Source organism: Panulirus ornatus, chromosome 47, assembly GCF_036320965.1.
Source record: "Panulirus ornatus isolate Po-2019 chromosome 47, ASM3632096v1, whole genome shotgun sequence".
NCBI classification, from domain to species: Eukaryota; Metazoa; Arthropoda; class Malacostraca; order Decapoda; family Palinuridae; genus Panulirus; species Panulirus ornatus.
This window is the reverse complement of record NC_092270.1, coordinates 18,021,952-18,049,829: the sequence shown is the minus strand read 5'-3', so window position 1 is coordinate 18,049,829 and position 27,878 is coordinate 18,021,952. Positions and strand designations below refer to the sequence as shown.

Genomic DNA, 27,878 nt, shown 5'->3' with positions numbered 1-27,878 from the left:
GGCATGAGAAGAAAGATCATGAGAGGCAAGTGTTTTGGGAGCAGCTGAATGAGTGTTAGTGGTTTTGATGCACAAGACCAGGTTATAGTGATGGGTGATTTGAATGCAAAGGTGAGTAATGTGGCAGTTGAGGGAATAATTGGTATACATGGGGTGTTCAGTGTTGTAAATGGAAATGGTGAAGAGCTTGTAGATTTATGTGCTGAAAAAGGACTGGTGATTGGGAATACCTGGTTTAAAAAGCGAGTTATACATAAGTATATGTATGTAAGTAGGAGAGATGGCCAGAGAGCGTTATTGGATTACGTGTTAATTGACAGGCGCGCGAAAGAGAGACTTTTGGATGTAAATGTGCTGAGAGGTGCAACTGGAGGGATGTCTGATCATTATCTTGTGGAGGCTAAGGTGAAGATTTGTATGGGTTTTCAGAAAAGAAGAGTGAATGTTGGGGTGAAGAGGGTGGTGAGAGTAAGTGAGCTTGGGAAGGAGACTTGTGTGAGGAAGTACCAGGAGAGACTGAGTACAGAATGGAAAAAGGTGAGAACAATGGAGGTAAGGGGAGTGGGGGAGGAATGGGATGTATTTAGGGAAGCAGTGATGGAGTGCGCAAAAGATGCTTGTGGCATGAGAAGAGTGGGAGGTGGGTTGATTAGAAAGGGTAGTGAGTGGTGGGATGAAGAAGTAAGATTATTAGTGAAAGAGAAGAGAGAGGCATTTGGACGATTTTTGCAGGGAAAAAATGCAATTGAGTGGGAGATGTATAAAAGAAAGAGACAGGAGGTCAAGAGAAAGGTGCAAGAGGTGAAAAAGAGGGCAAAAGAGAGTTGGGGTGAGAGAGTATCATTAAATTTTAGGGAGAAAAAAAAGATGTTCTGGAAGGAGGTAAATAAAGTGCATATGACAAGGGAGCAAATGGGAACTTCAGTGAAGGGCGCAAATGGGGAGGTGATAACAAGTAGTGGTGATGTGAGAAGGAGATGGAGTGAGTATTTTGAAGGTCTGTTGAATGTGTTTGATGATAGAGTGGCAGATATAGGGTGTTTTGGTCGAGGTGGTGTGTAAAGTGAGAGGGTTAGGGAAAATGATTTGGTAAACAGAGAAGAGGTAGTAAAAGCTTTGCGGAAGATGAAAGCCGGCAAGGCAGCAGGTTTGGATGGTATTGCAGTGGAATCTATTAAAAAAGGGGGTGACTGTATTGTTGACTGGTTGGTAAGGTTATTTAATGTATGTATGACTCATGGTGAGGTGCCTGAGGATTGGCGGAATGCGTGCATAGTGCCATTGTACAAAGGCAAAGGGGATAAGAGTGAGTGCTCAAATTACAGAGGTATAAGTTTGTTGAGTATTCCTGGGAAATTATATGGGAGGGTATTGATTGAGAGGGTGAAGGCATATACAGAGCATCAGATTGGGGAAGAGCAGTGTGGTTTCAGAAGTGGTACAGGATGTGTGGATCAGGTGTTTGCTTTGAAGAATGTATGTGAGAAATACTTAGAAAAACAAATGGATTTGTATGTAGCATTTCTGGATCTGGAGAAGGCATATGATAGAGTTGATAGAGATGCTCCGTGGAAGGTATTAAGAATATATGGTGTGGGAGGCAAGTTGTTAGAAGCAGTGAAAAGTTTTTATCGAGGATGTAAGGCATGTGTACATGTAGGAAGAGAGGAAAGTGATTGGTTCTCAGTGAATGTAGGTTTGCGGCAGGGGTGTGTGATGTCTCCATGGTTGTTTAATTTGTTTATGGATGGGGTTGTTAGGGAGGTGAATGCAAGAGTTTTGGAAAGAGGGGCAAGTATGAAGTATGTTGGGGATGAGAGAGCTTGGGAAGTGAGTCAGTTGTTGTTCGCTGATGATACAGCGCTGGTGGCTGATTCATGTGAGAAACTGCAGAAGCTGGTGACTGAGTTTGGTAAAGTGTGTGAAAGAAGAAACTTAAGAGTAAATGTGAGTAAGAGCAAGGTTATTAGGTACAGCAGGGTTGAGGGTCAAGTCAATTGGGAGGTAAGTTTGAATGGAGAAAAACTGGAGGAAGTAAAGTGTTTTAGATATCTGGGAGTGGATCTGGCAGCGGATGGAACCATGGAAGCAGAAGTGAATCATTGGGTGGGGGAGGGGGTGAAAATCCTGGGAGCCTTAAAGAATGTGTGGAAGTCGAGAACATTATCTCGGAAAGCAAAAATGGGTATGTTTGAAGGAATAGTGGTTCCAACAATGTTGTATGGTTGCGAGGCATGGGCTATGGATAGAGTTGTGCACAGGAGGGTGGATGTGCTGGAAATGAGATGTTTGAGGACAATGTGTGGTGTGAGATGGTTTGATCGAGTAAGTAATGTAAGGGTAAGAGAAATGTGTGGAAATAAAAAAAGCGTGGTTGAGAGAGCAGAAGAGGGTGTTTTGAAATGGTTTGGGCACATGGAGAGAATGAGTGAGGAAAGATTGACCAAGGGGATATATGTGTCGGAGGTGGAGGGAATGAGGAGAAGTGGGAGACCAAATTGGAGGTGGAAAGATGGAGTGAAAAAGATTTTGAGTGATCGGGGCCTGAACATGCAGGAGGGTGAAAGGCGGGCAAGGAATAGAGTGAATTGGATCGATGTGGTATACCGGGGTTGATGTGCTGTCAGTGGATTGAATCAGGGCATGTGAAGTGTCTGGGGTAAACCATGGAAAGTTGTGTGGGGCCTGGATGTGGAAAGGGAGCTGTGGTTTCAGGCATTATTGCATGACAACTAGAGACTGAGTGTGAACGAATGGGGCCTTTGTTGTCTTTTCCTAGCGCTACCTCGCACACATGAGGGGGGAGGGGGATGGTATTCCATGTGTGGCACGGTGGCGATGGGAATGAATAAAGGCAGACAGTGTGAATTGTGTGCATGGGTATATATGTATGTGTCTGTGTGTGTATATATATGTGCACATTGAGATGTATAGGTAGGTATATTTGCGTGTATGTATATACATGTGTATGGGGGTGGGTTGGGCCATTTCTTTCGTCTGTTTCCTTTCACTACCTCGCAAACGCGGGAGACAGTGACAAAGCAAAATAAATATAAATAGATCCTGTCTGTTTGTATTTCCTAAACCTGATATAATATTCTACTCTCATCTCTACAAACACAGCACTGATGGGAAATAACATGATCAAATGTAGATATATTACTTTATGCACTCTATATGATACACAGCACACTAATATAAAAGATACTATATAGCAAAAATACACTATAAAATACTTTAACTCTACTATTGTGCATCACTGAAGTCTTCTATCACTCCAGGATCACATCCATGGAATCAAGTGCAGATGTTACACAACCTGTGACAAAATAGCAGCTGAGCGCAAAGGTGGTGGGAATGGAGGAATGCATTCCATAATGGATATCCTCCTCCCTGAGCCCAGTGAAATCTCTCTCTTGAGGGTTACGTCATGGACATCCTCCTCTTTATACCCAGTGAAATCTCCCTCTAAAGCATCTTTTTTCTTCACATTTAAATAGTGTCTTTCTTCACTTTCCCCACCAGCTGACACTAATAAAAGTTAGTATTCCTTCTCATTATTCAGATCATCAAACAATCTACATAGTTTCCATAAGAAAACTGTGCACCTGACCTTAGGGGTCAATGTGTGTGCATCTACAACTGTGACTGTACTGCCTCTAAGGAATGAAGAATTTTTTCCCGAAGCCAGTGTGGCAATGAAAAATGCCTCTCTAGACTACTTATGTTTTCAAAATTCAGTTAAATATTTCTAAAAATTTAAAACATCACAAAATATTGGCTTCTGTAAGAGAATATATGATGTTGGCCACTGCTTGAGGGTCAATAAACCTTTGCTCCTTACACATAACTCTCTTCCACCTCCCCAACAACATAACAATGAAGAACATAAATTTTTTCTACGTTGATGGCTCCAGTCACAGACAAAAGTCCACATCAAGGCTGAGCCTCAATTGAAATATAGAGAGAATTATGAAACAGAAAAAGAAAAGACAAAGGAAATTATTTACGAACTTCTGAAAGTGAAAGACCTGTCTTTTGAAAAGTGCCAGGTTACAGTTGTTGAGAAAGACATGAGAAGGTAGAGAGTTCCAAAGCTTTGACGTGTAGGAAAAGAAGAAGATATCAAAACTGCCTACCCTTGAGTTGCCGATGGCCACATAATAATCATGTGATGTAGCAGCTTGCTGAATACTGCATGGTTGAGCTAGTAGAGGGGGCACATAAGCAGCCAGCTCTCAGGAGCAAAAACCAAAGTGAACCACCATTATGGCATAGGGCAAGAGGGTCAAGTTTGGAAGTTAGCCTGGGGCAGTTTATAAGTCGGACCACTTTTGACTCAACTCTATCAAGTAAGGATACAGAGCTAGAACCACCCCAAATGTGAGAGCAGTACTCCATACAAGGACAAATAAATCCTTTGTATGAATGGAATCACTGTTCAAAAGAAGTTTCAACACCTAAACAGGCCATCCAGTTTCTTAGAGACAGACTAAGCTATTCCCATAATGCGGGGTTTCCAAGAAAGAATGGATGTTACAGTAATGCCAAGTAGGTTCATCGAAATCAAGGGGTTGAATTACAGAACCATCAAAGAGACAAGAGTTGTGAAGAGTTTCTGATAGAAAGTTGGGTAGAAATTGGGTTTTGGAGGCATTGAAATTAATAAGATTTTGTGCACCCTGCTGAGATATCCTGTCCAAGTCTGAGTTTACTGAAGAAGTTGTGTCAAGTCGAGATGCAGACTGAGTGAGAGAAAGAGGGAGCAGAACTGAAGGATGTAGATGAATGCAGTACTGAGTCGTTGGCATATAAATGCATTGGACACAGAGACAGATCAACCAGAAAGGAAGCTAGATATGAAGGAGCAAAGTAAGGGAGGGAGGCTTAGAATTGAGACCCTGATGCCACAGCTGTCAAAAGCCTTAGATATGTCAAGGGCAACTAAATATGACTCCCCAAAATCTTTCAGGTATAATGACCAGACATTAGTAAGATAGGAATGAATATCACCAGTGGATCTTGCCTTATGGAAGCCATACTGGTGATCAGAGCAAAGACTGTGATTTTCGAGGTGTTAAAGGATATGGGAGTTGAGGATGGATCCAAAGATTTGGGAAATGGTAGATGTCAAAGCAATAGGACTATAGTAAGAGGGGTCAGAACGTTCACCCTTCTTAGGGATGGGCTGTATCAAAGCATGTATCCAAGGAGAGGAAAAGCTTTCACTTTTAAACAGAAATGGAACAGACAAGCAAGCACAGGTGCAGGTGCAAGTTCAGAGGCACACTCTTTCAGAACATGGGGATGGATGCCATCAAGGCCATCCAGAGAAAGAAGCACTTATTGGACAGTCCAAAGAAATTATGAAAACAGGCATGGGATTAGGAAGAGGAGCATCCAGAGGTAAAGGAATGTTAGTCATCCAAGGTGGGGTTAGAGGAGAAATGGGAACCAAAGAGAGTTGCTTTGTCAACAGGAGAGACAGCTATAGTACAGTCAGAACAGAAAAATGAAGGAAAGGTAGAGCGACAGAAGTTGTTTGAGATGCCCTTAGCTAAAGACTCATCAGATGTTGGGTAGTCCAAAGCACCCTCATTCTAAACATCTGCTTTCTCTTACAAGCAAAAATATAACATGAAGCTGATCTCAAAAGTCTTACCTAAGCAGGCTTCAAGCCCACTAAACTACACATATACAGGGAGAATGTAGACAAATGTTTGAGGAACTGAACTTAAAAAGAGATATTTAGATATATAGTGAACATTTTTTAGTCTACAAACAGCATTTGTTTTGGAAGTATCAAAATCAAAAATGCACACTAGGCAATAAAACCCATAAACTAGTTAGAAATTTTATGACTGAAAAACATGAACACTGCAGAGCATGAATTAAATATAAAGTGCCTAATAACTGTGGTAGTAAATTGTAGCAAAGTAAAGTCTTACCAGGAATATTCAATAAGATTCATATTCACAAAATGGAAAATAATTACTGATGCCTTCAAAAAATTTAACATCTGTATCTACATATGCAGTCCAGTTATGAAATCACACAAACTACTTTCTCCCTACAAAGTTAAATAAAACATAGCACAAGTATACAAGGATAGAATGTGTATTCTAAATGTACATACCTCTGCAACCATAAAAGCGAAGGTATTAATTCCTGAATGACAGCCAACCACAACACAAATGAGAAGACAAAAGGTGGCTATGGTCAAGATAATGCCCAGCAACCCTAAAAGCCTCACATGTGTTCTACGTGGCGTTGTTGCAGAAAATGACAACTGTCAAGCAAAAAGACAAATATCAGTAAGAAATACATTACATATCTAAATGCCTGTACATATATACACAATATGCATTTATATCTATATGTGAAAAAGTAGAAAAAAAAAATAAATATACAAGACTGAATGCTGCAATGATTGTGAAGATATTTCCACCAATTAAAATCTGCAAACATGTGTAAGGAATAGTAACTTAAGGACTGTACATATATATAAATGCCTGTACATATATACACAATATGCATATATATAAATGCCTGTACATATATACACAATATGCATTCATATCTATATGTGAAAAAGTAGAAAAAAAAATAAATATACAAGACTGAATGCTGCAATGATTGTGAAGATATTTCCACCAATCAAAATCCTGCAAACATGTGTAAGGAATAGTAACTTAAGGACTGGGCAATTCAGTAATGGTAACTTAAGGACTGGGCAATTCAATGTCTCTTTCTTCCTTCTCTAAGTTACCATCACTCTACAAACTTCTCTTTTTTTCTCCAACTCCTACAATCTGTCCTCTAAGAGATATGTCTAGCACTTACTATATGATGAACTTTGAATTATCTCCCAAATTATTTCCCAAAATATCCACTTTAGAAAAACCACTTGATTAAGTGAAAGAAATGCCTAAGGAGAAATAATTAATCTCCAATGTATCTCTTCCCTATAAACTCATTATTTAACCTTTTCAACTTTGATTTGGACAAGCTTTTGTCCCTGCCATGTCAGCAACAAAACAAATTGTGTATACTGTATGTAAAAAAAAAATCCACATTTCTTCGCTACTTCCCATAAAGTGAAGTAGTGCCTGGAACAGATGAAAAAAAGTCTCTCTTGTTCACAGTCACTCACTATCTCTCAAGTATAATGGACCAAAACCAGAACTTTAAATTCACAGCCAAGGCCAATGAGCCTTTCTGTGGTTTCCCCTGACCATTTCATATGCCCTGGTTCAGCACATTGCCCCCTGTATACCATATCATTCCAATTCACTCTATCCAATGGACACCTCACACCCACCTAAATTTCCAGGCCCCACTAACTTAAAGCTTCTTTCATTACGTCCTTCCATATCCTCCTCAATCTACTCCATTCTCTTGCTCCCTCAACTTCAGATAAATAAAGTCACTTGGTCAATCTCTCTTTGCTTATTCCCTCTACAGTATAAGACCAGTTCATTTCAGCACACCCTGTTCAACTCTCTTAATCAGTCTTCTTACTATGGCACCTCTGACCCTTTTTAAAGCTCTAGTTATAGCACATCCTGAATATACAAACCACTTTCTGTCCCCAATCTACAAGAGAGATGAAGAAAAATTGGAATAAGTATGAAGATGGGTTTAAATTTCATTTCTATTTCTGAGAAATCTAGCGTACAAAGAGAAACTATGAAGATCAAATCTCTGATTCTCTTTACACTTTGGCTATGTAATAAATTTCAAGCTGCATTCAGGAAAAGTCAATTCCCAGCAAAATATGAAAATGGTAATTGGCTCTTTTTTTCCTACTTTTTCACCAAGGCAAAACCATAAAGTTTCCAATTCTGGCATAAACATTTCTTAAGAACAACATCTCACAGCAAACAGGAAGAAAAATGAAAATAAAGTACTTATGGGTAATGCCTGCAGGATGGCAAGAACTTTCTCAAAGGTAACAGATTTCTTCACTTATAATGATAAACAAATTGTAAAAATACATGAAAAAATTAATCAGCCAAACTCAAACTCCAATTCTGCAGTTGCTCACTCGAATATTCAATTGCTGCTCTGTCATCGGCAAACAGTAACCAACTTGCTTTCTAGGTCCCCTAACCCCCTACAGATGCATACTATCCCCTCTCTCCATGACCATTACATTTACCATCCTTACTACTCCATCCAAAAACAAATCAAATAGCTACAGTGACATAACACACCCCAGCCCCAGACCAACCTTCACCTGGAACCCCTCAATCTCCTCCCTAACTACTTGCAAACTTACCTTACACATCTAATAAAAACTTCGCATTGCTTCTCGTAGCTTTCCTCCCACATCATCTCTATCAACCCTAACATTTGCTTTCAGATTCATATCTGCCACAAACAAATCCATCTGTTTATGTATTTCTCACAAATATTCTTCAACTCAAACATGTGATCCACACATACTCTACCACTCATGAAATCACATTGTTCCTCCCCAATCTGATGCTCTGTAAAGGCTTTCACCCTCCTAATCATCAATTTCCCATATAGTTCACCAGGTACACACAACACTCATATATGTAGTTTAAACATTTCTGTACCATGGAAAACAGGCATGTACAATGCAAGGAAGAAAACTTTACCCATTAGCTCATACACAGAAAGGGACCCAAAAGAGCCTTCATAAGAAGCAACACCATTTTATGCATAAAATAGAGTTCCTCATCCTGGTTCAAAAGACCTACATAACCAACAGTACCTTGAAACCCATGTAAAAAATATGGAATTACATGACCTTTCTAAGAATGGAATCCCTACCCAAGATTCAAAGCAACCACTCAAACTACCATGAAATTTAGAAGAGCTGGAGGTTCCTCCTATCCGTCCATCTGACTGGGCAGTCAAACAGTTCTTGGGGCAAAATCTGAGAGGCTGAAAAGGCTTTGTTTACCAAAAAGGTCAACTTTTGGCCTGCACCTATACTGTCACTGCAATGGGGTCAAATTGTAATTTTTTAAAACACATGCTTAGCTGACATCAAGAAACAATAGACTGAGCTTAGATTGTCGAGGCAACCTACACAGTCCTAAACCTTTTACCTTAGAAGTCACAACAAACCTGTCCAACATCACCAATATACTCAAAATCATGTAAAAGTCTAACTAGAAATATAGCAAAGGCTTTTCCTGATTATGGATAAAGCCTCTTTGTGAAAAGATATTTCAGATTCAAACTCTCAACCTGGCATATTCTTCTACCGAATTTAGTATCACTGGAAAAGGTCTAGGTAGTCAGGAACTGTAGCTTCTAATACAGAAACTCTTGAAAGCAGAAAGGGTATCAGATTTGCAAAATACCTATGAGAATATGCACAATAAAAAGGTATCAGTTGAACTACCTTGTTTGATTTGCTGTCTTTAAAGCCACAAAACATTCTGGGGTGAACTAGATTGTGCCATTGTTTTATAAATCTTACAGTCCAACTGTTTACCTATGAGAACAGATGGGCTGTCTCATAGTCATCATGAGTTTGTGCCTACAATGCAGGTACAGCAAAGAAGGAAACTTTTTATTCTTTTCTGTTCAATTCTAGTTTTATGACTGGAAAGAGGGTGTCGAGAGAAACCAGTCCTGTTCCAAATTTCACTTAACTCTTAAATTTCAAATGATTTACTGAAAATTGGATCAGAAAAAAAGGTCCTCAACTTTTCTGTTTCAATACATGTTAAAGTAAAGGATATGAGAAAAAAATGCCTAAAATGTACATACCCCACAGACACAGTGGAGGAAGGGTTTAAGAGAATGTGCATCATTTAAATTTTCTGTTCTCTATCGTAAAAGCAAAGGATACACACAGAGAAGGGGGCAAGTGAGGATTTTTTTCCTTTAAGGCTCAGTCCTCTGTTCTTGCCTCTACCTCATTAATGCAGGAAATGGCAAAAAAAAAAGAAAAAAGTGAACTAACATACTCCCTATGGCCAAAGTACAGTCTATCAAAATTGATGAATAGATTACCTCAGGAAGTGGTGGAGAAATGGAGGAGGAAGTTATACAATGTCTGAGTTGTCAATGAATCACAACTCAGCCCAAAAAAGGCAGACACCAAGGCCACATCTAGTAGCTGTACAAATGTCATATCATTTGCAAACAATTAAAAAAAAAAGTCCAAAAAGATAAGAGCTACTATTACGACTCTTAGCACTCCAAAGACAGTCAGCTGTATGTTCTTTCAAGCACTTACAGATTAATAGGGATGAATGAGAAAATCTCCAAACTAGGCCCTTTCAAAATGCAAGATAAACTTACAAGCGGACTTCCAAAAGTCTTGAAGGGTCAGAACCAACCGATGATTCAAAAGGAGCTACCATGACCAAACCACCAGCAAGTAAAGCTTACTACCTCAAAAGGGTTTTCAAAAAAGGATACTTTCGCAACTTGCTGTGTTTAGGAGCAGCAACATCCTTACCTTTCTGACTATATTACAACTTCCTTGAAGGAGCTAGGATTCACATCCACTAGCCAGGATTCATAACAGACCATACAAATAACCACATTGTGAAAAAAAAGAGATACACAGAAGAGAGTAGACAGAAACTCTAAATTATCTTTATCTATATCTCTGATGCCTATTTCAATTGGAACTACCTAAAAAGGGTGGCCATGGCAACAGTCTCCATAGCTAAAGAACTCCTGTTGCCTCCATAACTAAAGAACTCAAGTGCCACTTCTTAACCTTCAGTGCCTCACCCTTAACAGGCCACTGGCAGAGAGCAAGTCTAGTGCACTGTTTGCATAGGCTCTAACCTAAAATTCATATTGACTACTTCTATATAATGCTCCTACCTACTACTACCTAATGTTTTTATCAAATTCTCCAGCCTAAATGTTCCTACCTACTACTTCTATCTACAGCTCCAACCATTTTGCCAAAAGGCAGGTCTAACACACAGTGCTCACCACAGGAAAACCTAGAGTTATGAAGAATAAGCTGCGTGAGTTAAGTGTTGTCAGGTGTTACATATGACAAGGAGAGATTGTATGTTTGTGAACAGAATGCCAGTAGTCTACATGTTGGTGAGGCAGAAAAAAATACACAGCTACCTGGGTCAGATGAGTGCAACTTGACAACCACTAAAGTGCTGGCTCACTAAGCAGATGTCACTAACCCACCTGATACCTAGGCAGGTAGTACTGGTAATATACCTCCATGGCTGTTGGCTGCCTAACAACCACTACCTACTGCTCCCTTAACCCTATCAGTGTACTACTGATTTTTCCGACCTCCCTAGTTCACAAAAAAAAAAAAAAAATAATCTTTTAGTATCTATGAAAAGACACACAAAATCATTTAAACATTTCTTATAAATTAGAACTTAACCATCATTTGCTTAGGGAAACAAGTTATTGACCAAATTTACCAATCCTATATATGCAAGTTACATTCATTTACATTTCATAGCTTTTTATTCATATGATTAGATGCGAATTACCTATCAAAACAATTGTTCATATGTAATAAATGAAAACACATCATATACCAGACTGCTGTGAGTGTGGCAGTGGGTACAATAATCACAGTGTCCATAGAAAGGGCACACAACCCCTCACTGTGGTCACTAGCAGCTTACTGAGGCCTCCAGGAAGCTCTAGCAACTCATTCTTCGTTTGGGTTACCATGTATAGAAAATCAACATAGCCTATAGTGTAAGCTGAATTCACCTCATAACAGGCAAGTAGGTGCCTTGATCAAGGTCAATAGCAATCTCCCTATAGGGTCAAAGAGGGAGGTCGGCCTGTCATCTATATTCTTGCCTTGTCTTCAAACAACACAACACAATTCTCTGTTCAGTAAAACAAATGTCTGTAGTCTAGGTTCTTGACTTCCTAAAAGGGTCCAACTGGATGAAATATTCTTTAGTCATGGATAGGAACCATAGACATCAGACAAAACAGCAGAGAATTTCAGCAAACAGCAAGTTCCTGATTGCTTGGGAAAACGGCTAAGACTTCAAATAGAATTTGAATAAATGTCCCTTACTCTCATTCAACTTGGTCAGCAGTCTAGTATGGAAGTGCATCTTCTTTAGCTGGCAAAACATTCAGAAGAAATTCCAAAACACACAGAGCATTCTCATTGAAAAAAACATGGTTAGAAAGTGTTATGAAATATCATACTAGTAGTAAGAATGCACTACACGAGAAAAGTTGTCCTTACTCATATATCATCCAAGAACTAATCAAAGCTAACAAACTCCTATGAAAGCTTGCTTTACATAAAAGGGTACACTCCTCTAAAGTGGGATATACCAGTTAATAGTCTGACTTTAAGACAAAAACAAGCTTCATGAGTACTGATGATGAAGATAAAAGATTCATCAGGGTCTAGTCTCTGAGAAAATGCAGCCAAGAGTGACCATCAAGACTTAGGGAAAACTAAGGTCCACTCAACACTATTATTAACAACAGATTTTGCAAATGCCAATTCTTGATTTGAAGCAACAGAACTGGAGTAGTCCAGACCATGGGGTTGTTTATAACCCATTGATTAACTATAACCATAAAGAGGCTCTTGGCCTGGAGTAGAAAACTCAACCTTTTCCTACTTATATAGTTGAGAAGTTGAGACCTTTGATCAAGCCTTGCTGAACACTGACAGGGTCTTCATAATTATCATAACTTTTCATGAATAACTTGACTTAATTACTAAATACTTAGCTGGGCTAGAAGACTTGAATGAATTTTTCTCTCACATTAAAGTAAAGTCATGGCCTATCCAAAGATAACACTACAGTCCAGGGTGCCACGATAAAAATATCAGATGCCAGAGTCAAAGGTCTTGATACTCTACCATAAAGGTTTTCACTTAACCTAGGTCCTGTAGATAAGATAGATTTCTCCTTTTCTGCTGTTCAGCTAAATATGTTGGAATCTCAGAAAATCTGTCTTTTCCTTAAACCTCAAAGTGATATAATTGTCAAACAACTGTATGACTCACTGCTGATACTGTCAGTTGAGGATATAATGGTTCCACCTTCATTTGAATTCCCAGCTGAAGTACAATTCCACCACCTATCTATAAATTTCATGAGAATTCCCTCATCATAACCAGATAAAAACATCACATGCCTCAGTCACCCATATGTATCATAAAAGGTTTAGATACTGCTCGAGGTTTGGCTGCGAGTGAAAAGTCACCTTCTCACTCTAAAGGAGTCTACACTTCCCTGCAATTGGAAGTAGTGCAGCCTTAGGCTACAGGGACCTCTAGATCTAAAGTTCATGGCTACTACCAAGACTCTTTCACAGAAATTCATCATTACATAATTATAACTAACAAAAAAGTAAAATAAAAGGTAACTACAGTATTAGCAAGCCCCTATTCTGTCTCTCCAAATAAATCATTAAAGAAAGAAAGTCAGTTTCACAGTAAAGAAACAGTCACTGCAGTATTTTTGCTTATATATATGTGTGGGAGGTGGAGGGAACAAGGAGAAGTGGGAGACCAAATTGGAGGTGGAAAGATGGAGTGAAAAAGATTTCTGAGTGATCGGGGCCTGAACACGCAGGAGGGTGAAAGGCGGGCAAGGAATAGAGTGAATTGGATCAATGTGATATACCGGGGTCGACGTGCTGTCAATGGATTGAATCAGGGCATGTGAAGCGTCTGGGGTAAACCATGGAAAGTTCTGTGGGGCCTGGATGTGGAAAGGGAGCTGTGGTTTCGGGCATTATTGCATGACAGCTAGAGACTGAGTGTGAACGAATGGGGCCTTTGTTGTCTTTTCCTAGCACTACCTCGCACACTGAGGGGGGAGGGGGATGTTATTCCATGTGTGGCGAGGTGGCGAGGTGGCGATGGGAATGAATAAAAGCAGACAGTGTGAATTGTGTGCATGTGTATATATGTATGTGTCTGTGTGTGTATATATATGTGTACACTGAGATGTATGGGTATGTATATTTGCGTGTGTGGACGTGTATGTATATACATGTGTATGGGGGTGGGTTGGGCCATTTCTTTCGTCTGTTTCCTTGCGCTACCTCGCAAACGTGGGAGACAGCGACAAAGCAAAATAGCAAAATAGTAATTTTACAGCTTATGTGTAAAATAATCATTTTCCAAAGTTTTACAAAATAAAGGTCTTAAATAAATATGTAAAATAACAAGGAAAATACATACATAAGTATTATGCTTAGTGTATATAGAATAAACTAGTGCCTGAAACGTAATCACAGAATGTGTAGAGCTGATTCTTATATAAGCATGTTTATGCTAAGCATTCATAATAAAGCAATTTCCATTTAGAACCCCCCCCCCCTTTTAATATTACAAGCACACTTCTAATATCATGCACTGGGTTTATGTTCATGTGAATCAGAGGTGTTCTCTCCAGCCAGCCAGGCCGAAGGACCATCACATTGCAGATGACAGACAAGTAGTCATCAAACTGCAATCTTTACATGACTATGCAATACTGTACTAACAGTAGACAGAGATGAGTAATTAGGCCTATATATTGCACAATATTTTATAAATCAGAAAACAAACTCCCAATGTAGTCTCCTTCTGTTACCTGTATAACAGGTAAATGTCAAAGGTATAAAAGCATTCCTATTCATGCATTTTTGACAAACAAGCTAGAAGTTTCAGTTTTCTAAATTGTTTCTTACATTTCTCATATGTATATATATGTATGTGTGTGTGTGTGTATATGTGCGTATGTATGTGTATGGGTGTGTATGTATATATGTAGATATATAAGTATATTACCACTGGGGATAGGGGTGAAAGAATACTTCCCACGTATTCCTCGCGTGTCGTAGAAAGCGACTAGAGGGGACGGGAGCGGGGGGCCAGAAATCCTCCCCTCCTTGTATTAACTTTCTAAAATGGGAAACAGAAGAAGGAGTCACGCGGGGAGTGCTCATCCTCCTCGAAGGCTCAGAGTGGGGTGCCTAAATGTGTGTGGATGTAACCAAGATGTGAAAAAAGGAGACATAGGTAGTATGTTTGAGGAAAGGAACCTGGATGTTTTGGCTCTGAGTGAAACGAAGCTCAAGGGTAAAGGGGAAGAGTGGTTTGGGAATGTCTGGGGAGTAAAGTCAGGGGTTAGTGAGAGGACAAGAGCAAGGGAAGGAGTAGCAATACTCCTGAAACAGGAGTTGTGGGAGTATGTGATAGAGTGTAAGAAAGTAAATTCTCGATTAATATGGGTAAAACTGAAAGTTGGTGGAGAGAGGTGGGTGATTATTGGTGCATATGCACCTGGGCATGAGAAGAAAGATCAAGAGAGGCAAGTGTTTTGGGAGCAGCTGAATGAGTGTGTTAGTGGTTTTGATGCACGAGACCGGGTCATAGTGATGGGTGATTTGCATGCAAAGGTGAGTAATGTGGCAGTTGAGGGAATAATTGGTATACATGGGGTGTTCAGTGTTGTAAATGGAAATGGTGAAGAGCTTGTAGACTTATGTGCTGAAAAAGGACTGATGATTGGGAATACCTGGTTTAAAAAGCGAGATATACATAAGTATACTTATGTAAGTAGGAGAGATGGCCAGAGAGCGTTATTGGATTACGTGTTAATTGACAGGCGTGCGAAAGAGAGACTTTTGGATGTTAATGTGCTGAGAGGTGCAACTGGAGGGATGTCTGATCATTATCTTGTGGAGGCTAAGGTGAAGATTTGTATGGGTTTTCAGAAAAGAAGAGTGAATGTTGGGGTGAAGAGGGTGGTGAGAGTAAGTGAGCTTGAGAAGGAGACCTGTGTGAGGAAGTACCAGGAGAGACTGAGTACAGAATGGAAAAAGGTGAGAACAATGGAAGTAAGGGGAGTGGGGGAGGAATGGGATGTATTTAGGGAATCAGTGATGGATTGCGCAAAAGATGCTTGTGGCATGAGAAGAGTGGGAGGTGGGTTGATTAGAAAGGGTAGTGAGTGGTGGGATGAAGAAGTAAGAGTATTAGTGAAAGAGAAGAGAGAGGCATTTGGACGATTTTTGCAGGGAAAAAATGCAATTGAGTGGGAGATGTATAAAAGAAAGAGACAGGAGGTCAAGAGAAAGGTGCAAGAGGTGAAAAAAAAGGGCAAATGAGAGTTGGGGTGAGAGAGTATCATTAAATTTTAGGGAGAATAAAAAGATGTTCTGGAAGGAGGTAAATAAAGTGCGTAAGACAAGGGAGCAAATGGGAACTTCAGTGAAGGGCGCAAATGGGGAGGTGATAACAAGTAGTGGTGATGTGAGAAGGAGATGGAGTGAGTATTTTGAAGGTTTGTTGAATGTGTTTGATGATAGAGTGGCAGATATAGGGTGTTTTGGTTGAGGTGGTGTGCAAAGTGAGAGGGTTAGGGAAAATGATTTGGTAAACAGAGAGGAGGTAGTGAAAGCTTTGCGGAAGATGAAAGCCGGCAAGGCAGCAGGTTTGGATGGTATTGCAGTGGAATTTGTTAAAAAAGGGGGTGACTGTATTGTTGACTGGTTGGTAAGGTTATTTAATGTATGTTTGACTCATGGTGAGGTGCCTGAGGATTGGCGGAATGCGTGCATAGTGCCATTGTACAAAGGCAAAGGGGATAAGAGTGAGTGCTCAAATTACAGAGGTATAAGTTTGTTGAGTATTCCTGGTAAATTATATGGGAGGGTATTGATTGAGAGGGTGAAGGCATGTACAGAGCATCAGATTGGGGAGGAGCAGTGTGGTTTCAGAAGTGGTAGAGGATGTGTGGATCAGGTGTTTGCTTTGAAGAATGTATGTGAGAAATACTTAGAAAAGCAAATGGATTTGTATGTAGCATTTATGGATCTGGAGAAGGCATATGATAGAGTTGATAGAGATGCTCTGTGGAAGGTATTAAGAATATATGGTGTGGGAGGAAAGTTGTTAGAAGCAGTGAAAAGTTTTTATCGAGGATGTAAGGCATGTGTACGTGTAGGAAGAGAGGAAAGTGATTGGTTCTCAGTGAATGTAGGTTTGCGGCAGGGGTGTGTGATGTCTCCATGGTTGTTTAATTTGTTTATGGATGGGGTTGTTAGGGAGGTGAATGCAAGAGTTTTGGAAAGAGGGGCAAGTATGAAGTCTGTTGGGGATGAGAGAGCTTGGGAAGTGAGTCAGTTGTTGTTCGCTGATGATACAGCGCTGGTGGCTGATTCATGTGAGAAACTGCAGAAGCTGGTGACTGAGTTTGGAAAAGTGTGTGGAAGAAGAAAGTTAAGAGTAAATGTGAATAAGAGCAAGGTTATTAGGTACAGTAGGGTTGAGGGTCAAGTCAATTGGGAGGTGAGTTTGAATGGAGAGAAACTGGAGGAAGTGAAGTGTTTTAGATATCTGGGAGTGGATCTGGCAGCGGATGGAACCATGGAAGCGGAAGTGGATCATAGGGTGGGGGAGGGGGCGAAAATCCTGGGGGCCTTGAAAAATGTGTGGAAGTCAAGAACATTATCTCGGAAAGCAAAAATGGGTATGTTTGAAGGAATAGTGGTTCCAACAATGTTGTATGGTTGCGAGGCGTGGGCTATGGATAGAGTTGTGCGCAGGAGGATGGATGTGCTGGAAATGAGATGTTTGAGGACAATGTGTGGTGTGAGGTGGTTTGATCGAGTGAGTAACGTAAGGGTAAGAGAGATGTGTGGAAATAAAAAGAGCGTGGTTGAGAGAGCAGAAGAGGGTGTTTTGAAGTGGTTTGGGCACATGGAGAGGATGAGTGAGGAAAGATTGACCAAGAGGATATATGTGTCGGAGGTGGAGGGAACAAGGAGAAGAAGGAGACCAAATTGGAGGTGGAAAGATGGAGTGAAAAAGATTTTGTGTGATTGGGGCCTGAACATGCAGGAGGGTGAAAGGAGGGCAAGGAATAGAGTGAATTGGAGCGATGTGGTATACCGGCGTTGACGTGCTGTCAGTGGATTGAAGCAAGGCATGTGAAGCGTCTGGGGTAAACCATGGAAAGCTGTGTAGGTATGTATATTTGCGTGTGTGGACGTATGTATATACATGTGTATGGGGGGGGGGGGGGGGGGGGGGGCATTTCGACAAAAGTAGAAACAAGTATCCAAAGGGTTACAAGACTGAAAGCTTAAATACATAAGCTTCATTATGCTGTAGTACTAACACAGTAAATCAAAATGGTTAAAAGTTTGGTGAAACAAGTCATCTACATCAAAATTCAACATGTGCATCGACACCATAAGAACAGTCATCAAGAACACCTATCCTATTTTATTTGCTTGCTTCCTCCTCAGTGTCTCTGACATGTAAAAACACACACACACATGGGACACAAATGTGATCGGTTTAAATCTATTTATTTTTGATGCAATATGTGATTTTAAAAGAAATATGAAACATACAAGTAATTAGCAAATAAGTCAGTTCTCAAAAGTACTCAGTGTAACAACAAAAGCATACCTAGGAAGCACTGAGTACAGTAACTGGGTGTCAACCTCCTTGATATTACTAATACCTGCTCACCCTTAAGCCAGCAGCTGTTTGGCAAATGCCAACCCTCCCTCCATCCATCAACACAGCTCTAAAACACCACCACTAAGCATCTTCTGGGCATACAGTCCCGCATGAGATCAAGGCTAGTCTCTCTACCATTTCCTTAACTTCAGAGTAAACCAATTACTAATCATTCATACCCAAAAAGGTTCCTCCCCATGAAGAGTTGGTAAACACCATTAGTGATGTTACTTTTGAGAATATAAGCTTTTACAGCAATCTTTTTTCATAATATAGGTCACTGAAGAAATGTCATAGAAACACTAGAAATATATGATGAAATAAATCTACAAACACAGGACCCCTTTAACTGGGTTCCTGCAGCTTCATGGCTACACTCCAATTGAAAATAAGAAAATCATATTCTCCTGGAGTGACAAGTTCCTTTGTAAGATCGTACTCCTCTTCATCCAGTGATGATACAGCCTCGCTAAAGGTACCTTGTTAGTGGTGTAACCATATGCAGGCAGAGGCTGGTAACACCACTGGAAATAAGTAACACCACCAACAACAAGCAGATTGCCAATCATTACTGTCTCTTATGATTTGCCCAGAAAGTTACACAGTCAAGATTAGATGAAAGTTAATTACACACTGCAATTTAATACATATTAGAATGACCCTTACAATGAAACAATATTTAAACTGTATATACATCAAACTTCAACTTACATATTCAAAGCGGTCTTTGCAGAGCTGGGCTAAGAGATGCAGAAATCCCAGAACACTGTACCATGAGCACCAGAGAACAACTTCATCCATTGCTTGGACATTCATGACACCAAACACAAAGATGAACTTGTAAAACACAAAATTCCAAAACTTGTCCTTGATGTGCTGTTGTTCTGACACACGCAACTCCCCAAAGACAAGGCGCTGGATCAGAGTGCCCAAAAGGATAAGCACACAGTATGCCATGTTGATAAGGGTCTGCAAGAGATACCGGTATATATCAATAACAAATTTACTGGATCTATACAATGACCTTCTTTTAATTTTTCCCTTAAATAAAGAGTATCATTACAAAAATTATCCCAAACATTAGGAAGCAAACTAATCTACAAAACACAACTGTTTATAAATGCCAACAAATTAAAACCTTTTCCAGGTCCAAGGTCCCAATATATCATATGCCATAAATTTGTTTTCCCCACCATAAAAAAAAATGCAATCTATCAATCTATTCATATCTCAGATGCCTCTTCCCTCTGTGAACTCCAATGTAAGGGGTGGCCACAATAAAAGTCTCCACTTATCCCTGTCCATACATACCTCCCTCACATACACCATTCCACACACTTTTCCACCATTTCTATCTCTCTCCAGTACTCTATTTCCCAATGTCACAGGTGGTCTTCCTCTCACACCAACCCCTTTAATCATACTATCATACATGCCTAAACCATATCAAAGTATTATGTTTTAAACACTCTACCACTCCACAATTTATTCCCTTTGTACTCCCTACTGTGGCAAATCTCTCATATGCCCCTCATTTCTTTCCTAGCCATACCACATGCTCCTCTTAAACAGCTCATTTCCACAGCATGGATTCTGACATTTGTGACTCATTCAAGATCCATGTTTAAGCTGCATAGGTCAAGGTTGGGAGGACTATGCTGTCCCTTAATCCATTTTCAGTTCCATACTTATACCTCTACCCTTCATTATTCTATCAAGGAACACAATAACTGACTATTCTACCTTGTACAGCTCCCTCCCTCCATAATTACCCAAGACAGCTCCTAAATATTCAAATTCTCTCAACTCTTCCTGTCCTCCCTCCATGTCTTTAAAACAGTTTAGTACACTTGCTTCTTTCACTTTATTGGGTTTTGCAAAATCCTGTACTTTCACTTTCCTTTCAAACACCATTATTTTACATGCACTTTCAATTATCTTCAATCACATATGCTTACACATATCATAAAACACACTAACTACCTTCAGCAAACAACACAGTATCATCCGCAAATAGACTTGTCACTAATCACCATACCTAACCACCACACTCCATCTCTGTACCCCTTTTAAAAGTTCAAGTGTTTGCTTTAGAGAATATGTGTAAAAAATACTTTTAAAAAACAGATGGATTTACATGTGGCACTTATGGATCTAGTGAAAGCATAAAATATGGTTGATAGAGATGCCTAGTAGAAGGTCTTAAGAATATACAGTGTGGATGAATCTTTATCAAGGTTGTATGGCATGTGTATGAGTAGGGAGAGAAGAGAGTGAATAGTTCCAAGTGATGATTAGTTTGCAGCAATGTTGTGTGCTGTCAACATGGTTAATTTGTTTATGGATGGGATGGTGAGGAAGGTACATGTGAGTCTTGGAGAGAGGGGAAAGGATGCAGCCTGTAAAAGGGGGGGGGGGGGGGGAGAGAGAGAGAGAGAGAGAGAGAGAGAGAGAGAGAGAGAGAGAGAGAGAGAGAGAGAGAGAGAGAGAGAGGGGGGGGGGGGGTCAGTTTTGTGCTGATGACACAGCCAGCACTGATGGCAGATTCGAGTGAGAAACTGCAGAAGTTGGTAACTGAGTCTGGAAGAGTGTATAAACATGGAAGCTGAGAGAAAATGAGAATGAAATCCAAATTATTTGGTTTAGCAGGGTTGAGAGACAGGTTAGTTGGGGTGATAGTTTGAATGGAGAAAAACTGGAAAAGTGGTCTTTTATATACCTGAGAGTGGACATGGCTGTGAATAGAACAGAAGAGGAAGCAAGTCACAGAGTGGGTGAGGGGAAAAAAATTCAGGGGGCACTGAAGAATGTGTGAAAAGATAGATCTCGTTATCTGGGAGGTCAAAAATGGGTATGTTTGAAGGTATGGTTGTCCCAAAAATATTATGGATGCAAGGCATGGGCTATAGGTGAGACTGTGTGGAGGAGGGGGATGTGTTGGGAATGAAAAGTTTGATGACAAAATATGGAGTAAGGAGGTTTGATTGAGCAAGTACTGAAAGGGTAAGAAAACATGCAATAAAAAGGGTGTGGTTATGAGAACTGAAGAGTTGCACTGAAGTGGTTTAGACATATGGATTGAATGAGTGAGGAAAAGTTGATAAGAGGATATATGAATCAGAAGTGGAGGAAACAAAGAGAACAGGATGATCAAATTGGAGTTGGAAGGATGGAATGAAAAAGATTGTGAGCAACTGGGGCCTGAACATGCAGTGGTTGTCAAGTTGCACTCCTCTGGCCCAGGTAGATGTCTTTTCTTTCTGCTTCACCCACACATGACTACTGGGATTCTCTCCACAAATATACAAACTCTCTTTGTCAAACAACACTTGACAACACACTTGAAACAGCTCATTCCTCATAACTCTAGATTTTTCTGTGGTGAGTGCTATATGTTAGCCCTGCCTTTTGGCAAATTGTTAAGAGCAATAGACAGAAGTAGTAGGTAGGAACATTTTGGCAGAAGCATTAGGTAGAAGTAGTAGGTAGGAAAATAAGGCAGGAGCACTACATAGTAGTAGTCAGTAGGAACACTATGTAGAAGCCTCTAAAAACAGTGTGACACCTGCCCTCTGTTAGTGGCCTGTTAAAGGTAAGGCACTAAAGGCTGAGGTGGTAGTGGAGTTCACTAGTTATGGAGACTCTATTGCTGTGGCCATTCCTCAGAAGGAGTTACAAGAGGGAACAGGCATCAGAGATACAGATATAGGTATAAAGAAGTTATAGCAGGCTGTGGAACTTCTCAGCATAAGCACAAACTCCTAAGTCTGGTAAAGTATTTAAAACAAACAGTAGAGAGAACAAAAACAAAAGGAAAGCTGCAGTGTCTGGAAATCTGATAAAACAAACAGTAAAGTGAACAAAAACAAAATGAAAGCTGCAGTGTCTGGAAATCTGAAGGCACAATAAGGCAGAGTAGACAAAAGGTAAAGAAGTACGATAAAATCAGATATCTGCACCAGTACATCAAGATGATTTGAAAAATGGAGCCAAAGGGTGAATAATGAGAGGTAATGAAGCATCAACAGACTACTTGTGCAATGAAGACTGTACCAGAGAATTAATGCGTTTGTATGAAACTATGCAGCACACTAAAAATGGGGCGATACACCAGACGTAAATATATAAAAATGAAATGTAGCTCAAGATACTGAGCTGGGTCTGGCAAATACTCTGTGAAGAGGAATGAGCGTGATCTGGGTGATCTGAATCCCTGTATATTGGCATATACGAAGGATGTTACAAGAATTGTTTCCGAGATGTTTTAGGAAGTTAATGTGCAATGCTCTGTTGAGCTTGGCAATGGGGACATTTGGAACACACAGCATTTTGCCATAATATATTATGCATATGCACAAAGACCTTATCATAAATAAGATGACACCACCACTTGACATCACCATAAAGTTTTAAGCTCTTCCCGCTATCACACCACTACATTCCCACCATCACTTTTCTGTTTCTGCCTCGGGGTAAGCTAAGGCCTATCTCAATAGTTTCTTGGTGGCTCTACTATTCTTTTATAATGCTTCTTCAAAATCATGATAAAAAAAACTTACTATTTCGCTATTCAAGCATGGTAAATCGTGTCTGGGAGACCAATGTGGTGGGACCACTATGGTGAAATAATTTCTTTCACTGATCAGCTACACTTTTTGTATACATCATTGTTCTACAGTATTTCAAAGACAACCTAGGAAATTTGGGTGACATACACTGTATCATTCCGGTACCTTTTATCTAATTTTGGCATAGTCCAGGGTTTTGTCACAGCCCCTCTGAACTCTGCTTGTGTGTTTTTTGTACTTGCACAAAAAATTAAGCGAGTCCAATTATCAGCACCATCACACACATCCGTGACACACGTCCAAAATTCACTCTTTGATGTACAACTTACATCATTTGATTCTTTTGAGAAACCTATAATGTTCATACATATATTCCTCATGAAGTTATCTCCTTTGATATCTTTTCATTCTCTCAGGACACAATGGCTGCTACCATTTGCTTTCCTTATAGACTTTATGTATAACTGTAATACTGATTTAATAATAATGAGAAATGTCTGTTTTATCAATAATTAAGTGATTTCTAAACATCATCATCCATAATCATGATTTACTTCATAGTAATACACATATCTAAGTGCAATCATATTTGTTTGTTTTTTCACTCAGGACAAATGCTAGTAATACACTATCACATACAGTATCTTTACAGTTTACACCCCACAGAAGTTACAAAAGCTGCTGTCTGCAATCAACTGATCTATTCTTTAGAAGCCCCCTATGTTTGGCTAGGTTAAGCAAGGTTAAGAAGATTCGGACATATAATCGTTCAGCAAAAAAATCTGTGGGAGGAAACTAAATTACCATAAATAATCTACAGGACCTACATAAATCTCGTCCAACATCCCTATCTGTCAAAATCTATGTAATTCTCAGTTATGTAGTCAAATATGCAAGTTACACTCACAACAGCATCACACAAATAATTAAAAATCAAGACAAAATGTGTGGCCATATAATCGCCACCAAAAGACAAAATCAAGGTTAGTATAGTTCTATACATTATGACTGCTACATGATGTCAACACATGGCCTACTTTTTTGTTTTACGTACTTTCACATAACTGCACATTAACTATAATGCACACAACCCTTGCTAGTCGCCTTACTTAATTTCATTTCATACGATGTAATTCTTTGAATGATATTCTGCAACTGCTCTTGCCTAAACATTACAACAGCATTACTGACCAAAGGCACTCGATATCCAAAGGGGGATTTCTAAAGTTTATGACCAACAGAAGTTATAAAATCTGTTCAGTGCAATAGATACATCTATTCTTTAGAAGCCCCCAAGGTTAAGACAAGTTAATTAAAAGTTCATCTGATAAAACATGTGCCACCATTCACCCAAAAAATATACGAGGTGGAATTTGTAAAATTTTCCCTCAAAGGTCATACTGATCTAGAGCTAAACTACACGTTTATCATACATCATTATTGACCATGTATTCATGTATTCATGGCCTGTGAATGCCACAGAACATACCCATATGCAGAGAGGTTCATGGAACATGAAACTGATGACCTCCGGGATGAGGTATGGGGTCATCTGACGCTCCTGTGACAGGCCGTCATGGTCACCGATATGGTAGAGCGAGACCTCGCCCTCATCATCCACGCCTGACACATTGCTCTTCTCCAGCAGCTTCTCCTTCCAGTTGGGGTTGAGGGCGACCTGTACCCCGGCATAATACACGGAGCAGGAGAGCAACACTACACTAAACCCAGTGTACCACGTCAGATTGGGCAATGGGAGTCTGTCTAGCACCACAGGCATGTCGGACGCCTTTACGCTTACGAGAGTCACATTAAAAATGCCGTTAACTGGAGACTCTGACGAGGAAGTAGGAAAACTTGAGGGGCCAGAATGACAAGCGACACGGGTCAGGTTCCCACATCCTCCGGAAACTGTGGCGCCCCAGCCTGCCTGCCTCCTCCACCTACACCGACAACAATAAAAACAAAACAAACTAACTCGCCTCCACCTCTCAAGGCGTTTTAAAAAAAAATATCATTAAATCTCATTTACCCATTGGTTGTTTCTCTGACTTGCCTGGATACAAAATACGTGTACGTCATGTTTTTTATGTTTTTTTTTCTCCCAGTCGTCTTGAATGTTATATTCTTTTTGAGGACATGATGTCATCTGCTGCATTATTGGAACCCGGTCGGGAAATTCCTGATGTTCGAGTCCTTGAGAACTTCGTCGTTATGATGTACATGGCAATTCTTTACAAATCATTCATCTAAGATTAATATTAATCTATAAGTATGATTAATATTAGGTAATCATTCCTTGAAAGTAGATGAAAAGCAGGTAGATATCTCAGAAAATGATGAGTAATCTATCATGAGTAATTGGCTGTTTGACCACTTCCTGATGTTTAAGTAATACAAGTCAACACTGATATTTTTTTTTTTTATATATATATGAGAGGTTTGTTACCCAGCAAGGACAAGTGGCCAGGTCATGACTCTAGTTGACCTTAAGAAGTCATGAGTGTATAAAGGTCGGGTAGAGCGTTACAACATGTTACTAACGAGCAGCAGGATGGAATAATTACATGGTGTGAATGTAGCCCAGACCAAGACATATGGAACTGAACATGGGACGTTTAATATAATCATATCTAAGACTGCGTTTATTGCTATAAGTCCTCTTTACCTATATACTCTAAACTGACGCTCGACGTTATGTTCATGAAGCGTCACCCTATAACTCTTTCTTGTCCCCGATTGTGATCCCCCCACTTTGACCTGGATGACCCAAGTGCTGTGCCCTGTTGACCTTACGAATGGTGGTCTTGGCCTAACTACAGGTATGACATCACACACACACACACACACACACACACGACGCCCTGGACCGCGTGACCTCCACCAGGAGGCCCTCCCCCTCCTGCAACACCCTGGGATCTCAGCAACACCTCCCTCCCTCGGCACCTCCTCCTCCACCTCCCTCCTGCAGCAATACCACGAGACCTCGGCACTCCTCCTCCTCCTCCCTCCTGCAGCAATACCACGAGACCTCGGCACCCTCCTCCTCCTCCCTCCTACAGCAACACCACGAGACCTCGGCACTCCTCCTCCTCCTCCCTCCTACAGCAACACCACGAGACCTCGGCACTCCTCCTCCTCCACCTCCCTCCTGCAGCAATACCACGAGACCTCGGCACTCCTCCTCCTCCACCTCCCTCCTGCAGCAATACCACGAGACCTCGGCACTCCTCCTCCTCCACCTCCCTCCTGCAACAACACCAAGAACGATCCATCAACACCCACTGACCTGCACCCTCCTCCTCTACAACCACAAGAACCTCAACCATGCTCCTCCTCCTGCAAACAACCAAGAGAACATCAACCATGCCTCCTCCTCCTGCAACAACACCAGAACATCAACCTGCACTCCCCTCCTGCAACAAACCAAAACACATCAACCTGCCTCCCCTCCTGCAATCAACACCACGAACTCAACCTGCCTCCCCTCCTGCAACACACCACGAAACATCAACCGCACTCCCTCCTGCAACAACAACCAGAGACATCCATCCTCTTCCTCCGCAGCAACACCATGACCTCGGCATCTCCTCTCTGCAACAAACCAGAGACCTCACAGCTCCCTCCTGCAACAACCACGAACCATCGGCCTCCTCCATCTTGGCAACAACTACGAGACATCACTCTCTCCTCCTCGCAACACAACAGACTCGGCACTCTTCCTCCCTCCTGCTGCACAACTACGAGACCTCGGCACGCATACTCCGCCTTGTAGCAACACCACGATGCCTCGGCACTCCTCCCTCCTGCAGCAAAACTGCAAGACCTCGGCACTCCTCCCACCTGCAAACACCATGAGACCTCGGCACTTCTATACCCTCGTGAAGCAACACCACGAGACTTCGGCACTCCTCATCCCTTCTGCAGCAACACCACGAGACCTCGGCACTCCTCATCCCTTCTGCAGCAACACCACGAGACCTCGGCACTTCTCCCTCATGCGGCACAACTACGAGATGTCGTCACTCCTCCATCCTGTGGCACAACCACGAGACCACGGTACTCCTACTCCCTCTTGCGGCACAATCACGAGACATCGGCAACATCTCTCACCTTCATCATCACCCATGCCACGAGAACTCCGAAACACCCCCCTCCTGCAACACAACCATGGGACATCAACCATGCTTCCCCCCTCCTGCAATACAACCTAAGAACATCAACCATGCCTCCCTCCTCCTGCAATACAACCAAGAAACATCAACCATGCCTCCCTCCTCCTGCAATACAACCAAGAAACATCAACCATGCCTCCCTCCTCCTGCAATACAACCAAGAACATCAACCATACCTCCCTCCTCCTGCAATACAACCAAGAAACATCAACCATGCCTCCCTCCTCCTGCAATACAACCTAAGAACATCAACCATGCCTCCCTCCTCCTGCAACACAACCAAGAAACATCAACCATGCCTCCCTCCTCCTGCAATACAACCAAGAAACATCAACCATGCCTCCCTCCTCCTGCAACACAACCAAGAAACATCAACCATGCCTCCCTCCTCCTGCAATACAACCTAAGAACATCAACCATGCCTCCCTCCTCCTGCAATACAACCAAGAAACATCAACCATGCCTCCCTCCTCCTGCAATACAACCAAGAAACATCAACCATGCCTCCCTCCTCCTGCAATACAACCAAGAAACATCAACCATGCCTCCCTCCTCCTGCAATACAACCAAGAAACATCAACCATGCCTCCCTCCTCCTGCAATACAACCAAGAAACATCAACCATGCCTCCCTCCTCCTGCAATACAACCAAGAAACATCAACCATGCCTCCCTCCTCCTGCAATACAACCAA

The 27,878-nt window shown here is 41.0% G+C and overlaps 1 protein-coding gene across 1 annotated transcript in view; it reads right to left on the bottom strand.

Moving 5' to 3' along the window:
• LOC139763625 (E3 ubiquitin-protein ligase AMFR-like) overlaps positions 1-24,978 on the bottom strand; it is a 93,412-nt gene extending 68,434 nt beyond the window's left edge. Inside the window, exons 1-3 of the mRNA XM_071689861.1 lie at positions 24,500-24,978; positions 19,154-19,411; positions 6,137-6,289 (exon numbers count right to left, since the gene is read on the bottom strand). Coding sequence (XP_071545962.1) covers positions 6,137-6,289; positions 19,154-19,411; positions 24,500-24,790 — 702 coding nt within the window. The 5' untranslated portion in view covers positions 24,791-24,978. The remainder of the gene's footprint in view (positions 1-6,136; positions 6,290-19,153; positions 19,412-24,499) is intronic.
• Between the last annotated feature and the right edge of the window lie 2,900 nt (positions 24,979-27,878).